Raw genomic sequence first — 12,206 nt, forward strand, 5'->3', positions numbered from 1 at the left:
ATCTGGCAAATAGGAAGAACAATGACTTTTATTTTAAATTGATCGTGTTTGTTACAACATGCTGCAATGTATTATCAAACTTGTGTCTTTTTTTCCCTTCCATGTATGAGTGTCACCTGTGTAAAATTTTTATTGATACTTCTTTTCTTTAAACAGACACATTTCTAAACTGTGGCCAAAGGAATAATATTTGTAAAATTATGCATTTGTTTTGCCAGTTATGTATTTTCTTTTTTTTTTTTTTTTTTTTTTTTGCGGTACACGGGCCTCTCACTGCCGCGGCTTCTCCCGTTGCGGAGCACAGGCTCCGGATGCGCAGGCTCAGCGGCCATGGCTCACAGGCCCAGCCGCTCCGCGGCATGTGGGATCTTCCCGGACTGGGGCACGAACCCGTGTCCCCTGCATCAGCAGGCGGACTCTCGACCACTGCGCCACCAGGGAAGCCCAGAAAATCTTCCTTAGTTTTATAACCACAATGCATTAAAAGTTTTCTTTTTTCTTTTTTTTTTTTTTGCCCTGTAAGAGCTGAAGGGACAAGTAGATTCCTGTAGAACATAAAAATATAGGCAAAATTTTTAGTGACTTAGCGTATTTGGATTACAACCTGCATTTTCCCATTAGCCAAATTCCTTGTTGATTTCCTATGGGATAGAGATGAAGAGAAAGTGTGTTTCTTTCCTGAAGAGTTGAATTTAACCACACGTAAGGCCTGGCATGGTCCTTGGCATGGATGATGTATCATACAAACTCAAATAGACATACATATATGCATGCACATGTACACACACGCACACACACATATACCCACAAACACCACATACATACATATACCTGCACACATTCTTGTATGAAACAGGAGTCACTGACAAAAAAGCCAATTATTTTCTGTACCATGGACTCTCTGAACAAGTCATAGACCCTATTAGATAGAGTAATTATCTAGAGGCTTTGAAAACCTTCTCATCGGCAAGCATACTAGGAATTTTAATGAAATATAATTACCACACACTGGCCACAGTCATCTTAGTGTCCGATATCATGACAGTTTTTATGGCTGAGCAATCAAACCTGGAAATAGTGGCAACTAAATGGTCATCTTAGAGAGTTTACAGAGGGAGGCGGCGAAAGAGAACTTTTAAAAGAATTGCATGGATATATATACACTACCAAACGTAAGGCAGATAGCTAGTGGGAAGCAGCCGCATAGCACAGGGAGATCGGCTCCGTGCTTTGTGACCACCTAGAGGGGTGGGACAGGGAGGGTGGGAGGGAGGGAGACGCAAGAGGGAAGAGATATGGGGACATATGTGTATGTATAACTGATTCACTTTGTTATAAAGCAGAAACTAACACACCATTGTAAAGCAATTATACCCCAATAAAGATGTTAAAAAAAAAAAAAAGGAATTGCTCTGAAACGTGGGGCAAGCCATTTACAGGCTCTAAATAATGAGATGACTTTGCATCGCAGAAGAGTTGCCAGAGTCAGATGAGAGCCCGAGCTCAGGCGAGGCTAATGCGACGTGGAATCAGCCTCAGAAATGAGCTTCGTTCGGTCAGCGCCCACCCGAAATACAGACGGCACGCTGCTTCGCTTTCATCTATGTTTTTGGACTTTCTCGGTAAATCAGTTAATGGTCAGATCCAGTTTTGCCCATCTTCTCCAACCACTCACTCCTGCAAATTCCTTTTCTGATCTCTGGGACACCACCTCAATCCTCCTCCTGCCTCTCTGACGTCTGAGTCTGTGCTGATAATTTAGCGCACATTTATTCCACAAATGTTTCTGTACATCTACTGTGGGCGAGGCGCTCGATAAAACTATTTCAATAATTCCAAAGTTATTATGATTCCATTTTAGCCTTTCCAGCTACACTGAAACTTAGGATGAAGGGCAAGGACCAAGTCTCTTACTCCTGAATCGTTCCCTGGAGTTAGCTCAGCGCTGAATCGCTCCATTGAACAATTATGTCTTAGTGTTTTTGACGGATTATATGTAACTTAAGGTAAATCACACCTGATGAAGAAGAGAAGGTTGGCTATTTTGGTTCAAGGAATCATGTGTGCAGCTGCTTGGGTGGAATCCAACCTAATGAGAAATGTCACATCATCATCACCTATTAAACTCTTACTCGATAGAAGGTACTGGTGTAGAGTGCTTTATGTAAAGAGTTATTCATTTAATGTTCACAATAACCTAAATTGCTACCATAATTCATTATTGGAGTAGGGTTTTGTAGTAGTGAATATCACCTGTATTCTGCCTGGGACTTGGGAGGGGCATTTCATACCCATATTGATGTCGCTTAGTGGGAAAGTCTGGACTTTCAAGCCAGAGAAGCCTGGATTTGAATTCTCAGCTCTGTCGCATTGCTGTGGGGCCTGGGGCAACTCAGCTACACAATCTAAGTCTCTGCAGGGTCATTTGAGCACTAGAGATAACACACAGGAAGAACCTAGCACACGGCAGGCCATCAACAAAGGTAGCTGCTATTATTCTTATTCTTATGATTGTTACACACAGTTTATTATTTAAAGAATTTGATCTAATGTAAACTTGATGAGAGGCAGCCATTTTTAATGGAGATAAGTATTGGGTTAGGGATCTGAAGACCTCAGTTTTAATCTTCCTTTGCTGCTAACTCTATGGCCTTGAGCACACTGCAGAATCTCTTTGTTCTTCCAGATTCCACATCTGGTAAAATAATACTTGCTCCTCCTGGCTTTAAGGATATGTCATGAGAATAAATTGCTGAGTGTTTTCAGAGTTCTGAGGAAAAGATGCACTCCACGAATCCAGAGGACAACTATTAGAATTGACCTTTAATAAGGCTACCCAATCCTTGGGCAAGGTACTGTTCCCTGGCTGTGAACTGTCTTAAATACAGTAATTAGGATTTAGTGGGGAGACTGCGAGCGTCACCTTCCTAACTGTGCGACTTCGGTCAAGTTACTTTCCTGTCTGAAACTCATGTTTACAATGGGCATAATATCTATTTTTTAGAAGAGTTTTCAGGTGTAAAATGCTCCATGTAAAATGCTCAGCATAGTAGGAGATGGTGATAGAACTTTGGTTACTTCCCTTTCCTGAAGTGACCACTACGACATCATTATAGTTTCTACGTTTTGAACTGTATATATTTCTCAGATTGATTAGGAATGTTCTGTATTCTTATTTAGACCTACTTATACCCATTTTCATGAGGAAGAAAAAAACTTTGGCTACAACTTGTTCGAAGATACACTGCAATGAAAGCTTAACTTTACACACAGGCACACACGCACATTAGTTTTCTATTATTATACGTCTTACTACATGGATTTGGTCCTAATTCGGGTCAAATCATAGTCTCTGAGATGCAACCACAATACAGTAGTTTTCTGATAACCTGATTATCCTTTAAGCCAGTGCCAGCACCATGGAAAGCAGTTACCTGCATGTGTTTAGAATTTTCATCTAGGGTGAGGGTGGGCAAAATGGGCAAAGGGGGTCAAAAGGTACAAATTTCCAGTAATAAAATAAATAAATCCCCGGGAGTGTAATGTACAGCATGGTGACTACAGTTCATAACACTCTATTGCACATTTAAAAGTTGCTAAGAGAATAAACCTTAAAAGTTCTCACCACAAGGAAAAAATATTTGGGATTGACCTATGTACGCTACTGTGTATGAAGTAGATGGCTGGTGAGGGCCTACTGTATAGCACAGGGGGAGGAAAAAAGAAGGTACCATCTGTTTGCAGGACATATATTAAGTTAACCTTACAAATGCATTCCAGGGACTTCCCTGGTGGCATAGTGGTTAAGAATCCCCCTGCCAATGCAGCCCTGGTCCGGGAAGATCCCACATGCCGTGGAGCAACTAGGCCCGTGCGCCACAACTACTGAGCCTGTGCTCTAGAGCCCGCGAGCCATAACTACTGAAGCCCGCGCGCCTAGAGCCTGTGCTCTGCAACAAGAGAAGCCACCACAATGAGAAGCCCGCGCACCGCAACGAAGAGTAGCCCCCGCTCGCTGCAACTAGAGAAAGCCCGTGCACAGCAACGAAGACCCAATGCAGCCAAAAATAAATTTTTAAAAATGCATTCCAATATACATTAGGTGCAGACAAATACTGTTTGATTCCACTTATACGAGATACCTAGAATAGTCAAATTCATAGTCAGAAAGTACACTGGTAGATACCAGGGGTGGGGGGCGGGTGGGGAGGGGGAGGGGGAGTTAGTGTTTCATGGGGACAGAGTTTCAGTTTAGGAAGGTGGATGATGGTGAGAGTTGTACAACAATGTGAATGTACTTAGTGCCACTGAACTGTACAGTTAAATATGGTTAAAATAGTACGTTTTATATTATGTGATTTTTACCACAATAAAAAAAAATTAAAAAAAAATTTTAACTGTGCGGTGATGGATGGTAACTAGATTTAGTGTGGCAATCACGTCACAATATATGCAAATATCGAATCATTAAGTTGTACACCTGAAACTAATATAATGTTATATGTCAATTATGCTTCAATTAAAAAAAAGAATTTTCATCTCAACGCTGGGGAATATAAGACCACATAAGCATCCTTGTTCAAATCACGACTAACTCAAGCTATTGTCAAACTTTCTCACAAATATGAAATAAAGTTGCTTGTGCTGAGATTTATCTCCTGCTTTCTCTGAGATGGGGTAAGATGGGACTGGGGAGGGGAAAGGGGAGAGGGAAAAGCAGAAGAGAGAGAAAATGTTTCCTCCTTTAGATTTTAATGTGAATAACCATTTGTAAAAGTCAGTGTTGGAATGCTGGAAGAAGTATGGTTCTTGCGAACGAAGGAAAGTAAAACTGGTGAACTGACCTTGGCTAACCATCAATAGCTAGTATTTGCTGAGTGCTCGCTATGTGCCAAGGACTACTCCAGCTGCTTGATATATTTAACTCCTATAATCTTTACAGTAACTCCCAGAGGCAGGTACTATTATTACGCCCATTTTACAGATGAAGAAACTGAGGCAGAGTTAGGTTAAGCAACTTGCCCACGGTCACATACCAAGCAAGCAGTGGACCCAGGATGCAATCCCAATGGATGAGGACACCAACACGAAAGGAGAGTGGTTTGGGGCAGAGTGTGAGGCTGCAGGTGGGCCTCGGTTGAGGGAATGGCACCTGGGAAGACAGAGGTGACAACCTACATGCAGGTGAGAATGTTACGTTTACGAGACAGGGCGGGCGTATTGGGAAATGAGAGTAAAAATTAAATAAGGTGGGGCCACATTATGTAGTTGATGGAGAAAGTGTCTGTCCTTAACGTTTGTCTGTTTCTGACTTGTTTGGAACATTATTAAATACGGTTTGATGTTTAACCCTGTGATTTGTATTTTGAAAAATGCAAAGAAGCCGAGCATCTAGGTAGATGCCCAACTGTTCAGACTCATCCTTCAGTGCAGGCTGAAGATAGGAGGAGGCTTGCCTTCCATGCTGGGCTCCTGTGCAAATGAGAGTTCAGCCAGAGCAAGGCACTGGGGGCTCAATCTTTCTGGCCAGCTTCTCTGGAACCAGAAGAGCCAGGGCAGGGGGAGGTGGGTCAGTGGATGGTTACAAGCCATCCTGTGATCTTAACTAGGGCTCAGTGGGTTTCTGGAAACAGGCAGCCCATTTCTGGCACACTAACAATTCTAGCCAGAACTTACCGGCAAATGTCTTTTTATTCCTGCTCTGTAGCTGGTCACAAAGGGTCTCAGGGATCTCTGGTCAGAGGGGTAATTTCAGGATGACGACATAGATCCTGGACCTAAACCAGCTTATACTCAATGTGCTACATTCTAACTTACTTTGCTTGATGCTGGGGTCCTTTTAGAATTTCAACAGATTTTTTATTTTGTACTGATACCATAGTAGAAAGGCAAACTAAATGACAAAGATGCTGGAATTCAACAACTTTACAAAAGGATATGACATTTGCTTTATAAAAAGAAAACAAGTTGCTTTTTCCTCTTAAATGACAGAGAGTATATAAAATGTACTTCAAAATGGAATGCCCAGGAATTTCTCATTTATGTAACTCCTATTTAAGGAGTCACTATCTTACCTGGAAGAGGAAAGACAACCCAATCATGCTCACCCAACATGAATCGTTCTCCATCTTGCCTGCTCATAGGAGTCATCCCAGAGCTTGAAAAAAAAAAACCCACTGCCACCTGGGTCCCATCCTCAGAGATTCTGATCTAATGTGTCTGGGTTGGGATTCGAACATGGGCATTTCCAAAGCCGCCTAAGTGATTCTAATGTGAGGTCATGGTTGAGAACTGCTACCCAAGATGCTGTGGGGGCTTCAGGGTAGCAAATGCCATTCACAATTTCAAAGAGAAAAATCTACTGTCTTCTATTTTTGCAGAGGCAGAATGTTCTGGGGAAGAAAAGATTGAACATGAAGTGAAGAGATGCAGGTTTTGACACTGGGTTTGTGGCTTAAGTTTTCTGGATCTAAATTTCCTTATTAGGAAAAGAATATCATTCGACTAGAAGACTTCTAAGCCTCCTTCCAACTTTGACATTCTCAGATTCCAGGTCTGTGGTTTGTAACTTTGTTAAAAAATACAGATGCCTTGGCCTCACCTGCAGACATGTTCATCTGACTGGTCTGCAGCGAGGCTGTACGTCAGTGTTTGCGAAAGCTCCCCAGGTGATTCTAATGTGCAGACAGAACTGAGCGTCACTGATCTCTGTTCTCTGTTGAGCCAAAGTCTTCAGACAGAAGTTGAGTTTGTACATGAGTGGGTGCATGTGTGCATACATGCGTGTGTGTGTGTGTGTGTGTGTGTGCATAGTGTGTACGTAAATACGCTTGGGGGTGCAACGCCAGCTGAGAGGGTGGTGGGAATTCACGTTCAGCCTCGTATTAATTCAGTAACATGGAAATAATGCAAACGCATATGTCCCTGCTGTCTTAATTAGTCCCTGCTGGTTGCTTTGTTCACGTGGTGAAGTGATGCCAACTGTCTGGGATCCTGGCCCATTTTAACTGCCTGTTGGCTTCACAGGAATGAAAACAACAGGTAAGATGGCCTGGAACAATAGTAACACCCAACATCCAATACTTGCACATGCCTTACAGCTCATCTAGCGCTTTACATATATAATATCACTTCCTCCTCCAAAGACAGAGATCAAGTTTCTTCCTTGAGCTAGAAAACCCAAGACTCAGGAGAAATTAAGCTTTTTGTCCAAGAACACGCAACCGAAAGGTAGTGGATGTCCATATTCTAAGCCAAACCTTTGAACTTCACTTTCTTCTTTCCTATTTACTCCACTTCCCGCAACCACGTTGACCCCAAACCATCCTTTGGTGACCAGGCACGGGGGTCTGGTGAGGGGAGGTGCACTGTTTCTTTGGGGAGGAGGAGTGAAGGGAATGGGGCTAATGGTGCTGATTTTTCCTCTGCACCACATAGAGGGTCAAACCAAAAAATGATGGTGCTGCCTGTGAAGGAAGGCCGTTCACTTTGGTTAGAGGAAGGGAAGCAGGGCACAAGCCACGTGTGAAACCCACGTCAAGGGAAGGAAACCCAAGCAGGTTAGCTCTAGTCTTAGCTGTCGCCTTGTTCCTGAACAATCTCATTACTCTGGACTTTTTTTCTTTTCCTCTAAAAGTCAGTGATATTGTAACTAAAAAGATAATCTTCAAAGTGGAGCCAGATAACAGAGCAAAAGGCCAACATATAAAGATTTATAGAATACAGCTATGTCAGGTTAGACCGACAGATTTAATAACTGCCTTGAAGAGGCTCAAAATTTTCTCAGTTCTCAGATTCTAAAGCTACGGTTTGAGCGCCACCTATAGAAAGAAATCACCATTGGGAAGAGTCTAATTCTTTGCTCCATTAATTCAGGCACTCCTCAAAGAGATTGCTCTTTGAGAAGTTCTCATATATTTATGTGATAGAATCCAAATTCAGACTGATTAACATAGAAATAAAGCAGCAGAGGAAAATTCCAGGGAGCCAAATATTAAAGTATTTCATGGGGGCAAAACGAGTTTAGAAAACTATTAATGTAAAAAAGCAAAGTGAAGTTTTTAACATAGTTGGCATTCAGCACATGAGTGAAGAGCTTGTGCCAATAATCTAGTTTATCCTGCATTTGTCCTTGAGGACATATAGGAAAACTTCAGCGCAAGCCATATGGATAGGTTTGCAAAACTGTATACTGAAAGGTAGGCCATGTATCTTATTCTCAAAGGGTTATAAGTCTCGCCACTTAAAGGGCTGAAATAGTAACAAGATCACCAAGGTGCATGAGATATATTTAACACTGAATATTTCCAACTCCTGAATAGAAGTAAAGTTAGTCTATTGAGGCTGGCTCATAAAAATCATTTTAGAGCTACAAAACAATTCTGAGAGTTTAATCATAATAATACTTAGAGCTTCCATAAGAAGGATTTGAAGACTTCAAATTGAAGTATAATGAATAGGTCTAAGCTTCTCCACTAAGCACTTGAAAACTGACTTACCAGAGTGCCATGAAGGCCTGGTTTTATCCCTTCCTTCAAGAGACCTCCCTCCTCACCTCTTTCCACTTCAAAGGGATTCCTGTGTATGAAAAGGCATGAGGAAATTCAGAGCATATGAGGGTCAGGTAGTTCATTATGAACATCTATTCAATACGCTAGATGCCGTATAAATAGAGTATAATGAGTGAGGCCATTTTCATAATAACGGGCTATTTATTTCCTGTGTCTGATACCTTGGATTGATGTTGGGTAGTTGTGTGGTTATTTAGAGGTCAGATAAATTAAAAAAAAAAAAAAGACTCACAGAAGAATTGAACTTCTCTTCACCTTGTTAATGAAATTTACCTTGGAAAGCAGCAAGAGACCAGAGTTTTAATCAGAAAACTTATGGGTCCCCAGGTTGTAAAATGAGGATGTCTACGCCTTCTTCACTCAACGGATGTGAAGATTAAATTGAGCTAATGTGTATAAAACTCTGGGTGCAGTGTCTTGCATAAGACAAATGCTCGATAAATGTTATTTTTCTCTTTCCTCCAATTTTGTTCTAAATTGCAATGACTTAGGCAGAAATTCAGTCCCTCTCATCATGACATAGTGTATTTCTCCCAGCTAGCAGAGATTTCCATCAAGAGTGCTTAGAGTAACTTGTGTTCCTATGTTCTCACTTTCCTTAAAAACAGATCTGTGTTGATTCATCACACGGTCATTCTTTAGTTCTTATTGGTAATAGTTGGTGTTCTGGGTAGCCCTGAACTCCCTGGTAATATTTCTATTAACGAAGAGGATTTATTCTAATGAAATATTTGATGTCAGAAATTTTGTGAGCACAGGTAGAAACAATCATCAAACAGAATATGGCTTCCCTATTCATTCTTCAACCTTGGTCACAGACTCTGTCCGCCTCTCTGGGTTAGATGACATCTGGTCTTAGCATGGGGAGACCCAATCTCTTGGGGTGATTCACTGTCCAGAGGCTCAGCATCTACCCAAGATCTCTTTTTTTAAATTAATTTTTATTGGAGTATAGTTGCTTTGCAATTTGTGTTAGATTTTGGCAAAGTGAATCAGCTATACGTATACATATATCCCCTCTTTTTCGGATTTCCTTCCCATTTAGGTCACCACAGAGTATTGAGTCGAGTTCCCTGTGCTCTACGGTAGGCTCTCACTCGTTAGCTAGTTTATACATAGTCATTTACCCAAGATCTTGATTAAGCTGCCACTCGACCCTTCCTGATGGCCAGTTAGGAGGGGCCCCAGGGATGGAGCTTTTTCCTCAGATGGAACCAGTCTCTGATCTTTCTAACCTGACTATCCATTTCATATGTCTGATATCTCGAACGGATGCTGGCTAATTGGGCTGATATTTGGAAGTCTCTGAGAGCACCGTCTTTTTTTTTTTTTTTTGTGGTACGCGGGCCTCTCACTGCCGCGGCTTCTCCCGTTGCGGAGCGCAGGCTCCGGACGCGCAGGCTCAGCGGCCATGGCTCACGGGCCCAGCCGCTCCGCGGCACGTGGGATCTTCCCGGACTGGGACGGGAACCCGCGTCCCCTGCATCGGCAGGCGGACTCTCAACCACTGCGCCACCAGGGAAGCCCAGCACCATCTGTTTTAGTTGGAGGAAGCCCAAGCAGTGATGAGAAGGCCCAGCTTGGACCAGTTAGACACTGCTCAGTCAGGGGAAAGATGTCACAGTGGGCACTCCATGACGGCTATGGAGAAATTCTTTATACATAAATGTACATTATTGGACATGTTGAAAAGATTTTACGTTAGAATTAGAGAAGCATGTGAGTCATGGTGCAGAAAAGCTGTGTCACTCACCTGCCCAGGTTGTTCACAGGCTGTCTGGTACCTGGCCTGCTGGCACAGTTCTTTGACCCTCTCATATTTGGGCAAGTGATTGGACTGTTGGATATTCTTGTTGGATTCTTCCTTCTTACGTAGCAATTTCCTTTGACAGAAAGGGAAAAGCTTCTTCTGTGAGAAGGGATCTGAAATGACCTTCGCTGAGACCTGCCTGTTCTTTTTCCTTCCCTGTCACATGACTCCACATTCTCCAGGCAGCAAGAAATTGATATCAAGGGTAAAACCACAGGAACCCCACATTTCATGAGTCCTTTGCAAAAAAATTACCAGCTGGGAACTATGAGGACGAGAGGTCAGGGGAGGAAGAGTCATTTCCTCCAAAACCATTCATTTCAAAACTATGGGCAGAAACGTTTAGCTTTCCAGGCTTAACGTTCTTTTCTTGTTAAAAAGCAATGATAGAAATGCTTTTCTCCCTCTCAGTGTAAGTATGTAGGAAAACAAAGACCCTGGGCGTTATAAATCAAAAGGGCAAACCCAGAAGTGACTCAGGAACAGTTACAATCTCATAGATTTGTCTAGTCAAAACTAGTAAAGGCACATAAGGAAAAGAAGGAAAAGGGTGTCAGGCAGAAGATGGGAAAGAAGGTTGAGAAAGTCAATTGACTGGTCCAATTAGGAAGCGAGGTGGAGAAATGCAACTGTCAATCCAGAGCCACGTAAGGGCTGTGGTCCCATCTTTGCAATTCTGATGCAACAATCCTTACTCTGCTGGCCAGGGAAGGATGAGTCGCAAATGTTCAGTCTTATGACTAAGTTTACGAAATCTGCACGCTTAGTAAACCAAAATAAGGGGAAAAACATTCCCAGCAGGGAGAGCTGCCCACTAGGACTGGTGCCCAGAAGCACCCTAGGAACCAATAATTACCCTCTTTCCACGAGGAATGTATCACGCCAAATTTTGGCCTTCTTGTTTGTTCGAAACCTGAAAGCAAAATAATATTATTTACTGTTGGCATTTGGACGTTTTTCCAAACGGATCTGTGCTAACAGTTTATTTAAAGCAACACCTCTCACTTCCCCAGACCAGGACACAAGGACTGCATCTCCATTAATACGCTATTCACAAGGGTGATCCTCAGGTGCAAAGGGTATTTTGCCTCTACTTCTGCCAGCTGCTGCCCAGCTCTGGGAGCCAATGTGCTCAGGGCTGGCTCAGGGGAAGAAAACTGACGCACCTGTTACCTGGCTTTTCCTGGTCCAGGAGTTTGAGGACAGACTTGCCGTCTATGTCAGGAGGTGCGTCGAGCCCAGCAATGTCCAGGATGGTAGGGGCCAGGTCAATGTTTAGAACAATCTGTGGGACTCTGCAAAGGGATAGATGGTCACGCCCCAGACCCAGCACCAGTGGAGGGTGCCACCAGGGCTGTTTTCTCCATCCCAGGACTCCCTGGCCTTCACTGCTTCTCAGCCTCTCATCTGGTCCCCAAGGGACGGTGGCTGCATCTGGGAGGTGCCTGAGTGGTCAGCAACCAGGGCCAAGAGAAAGATGAACTGGCTGTCACAGGGCTGGAGAGATGCCTGCACCCCGGAACTCTGGCCACACTGACCGACAAATTGTGGCCTGATATTTGGTTTTTGTAAGCTGTGTATTTTCTTCTGAAACCCAATAGTCCACCACTCCTCTGTTGAACTAGGGCTCCGAAATCAACCTTCTGAAAAAGGACACAAGGTTTTTATACTTGAATTCAATCCATGCTTCCTAATCTTGCAAACATAAAGCCTTGTCACTCTAGATCTGACACTTCCCCAGGGGTTTCCAATGATCTGGAGAGACAGGATAACATTCTCCAAAGGAGTCCTTCTTACTGCCATCCCCTCGTCCCCAGGATGCAGTG

General features: G+C 43.0%; 1 protein-coding gene across 7 annotated transcripts in view; it reads right to left on the bottom strand.

Moving 5' to 3' along the window:
• Positions 1-12,206, bottom strand: part of SULF1 (sulfatase 1) — a 144,379-nt gene that overhangs the window by 31,058 nt on the left and 101,115 nt on the right. For all 7 annotated transcript variants that reach the window (XM_082674906.1, XM_082674905.1, XM_082674909.1 and 4 more), the window contains 3 exons: positions 11,547-11,675; positions 11,237-11,293; positions 10,324-10,453 (listed from right to left, as the gene is read on the bottom strand). In XM_082674906.1, the coding sequence (XP_082531032.1) occupies positions 10,324-10,453; positions 11,237-11,293; positions 11,547-11,675 (316 nt within the window). The remainder of the gene's footprint in view (positions 1-10,323; positions 10,454-11,236; positions 11,294-11,546; positions 11,676-12,206) is intronic.

This window comes from Grampus griseus (genome assembly GCF_964374135.1).
Source record: "Grampus griseus genome assembly, chromosome: 17".
Lineage (NCBI taxonomy): Eukaryota > Metazoa > Chordata > Mammalia > Artiodactyla > Delphinidae > Grampus > Grampus griseus.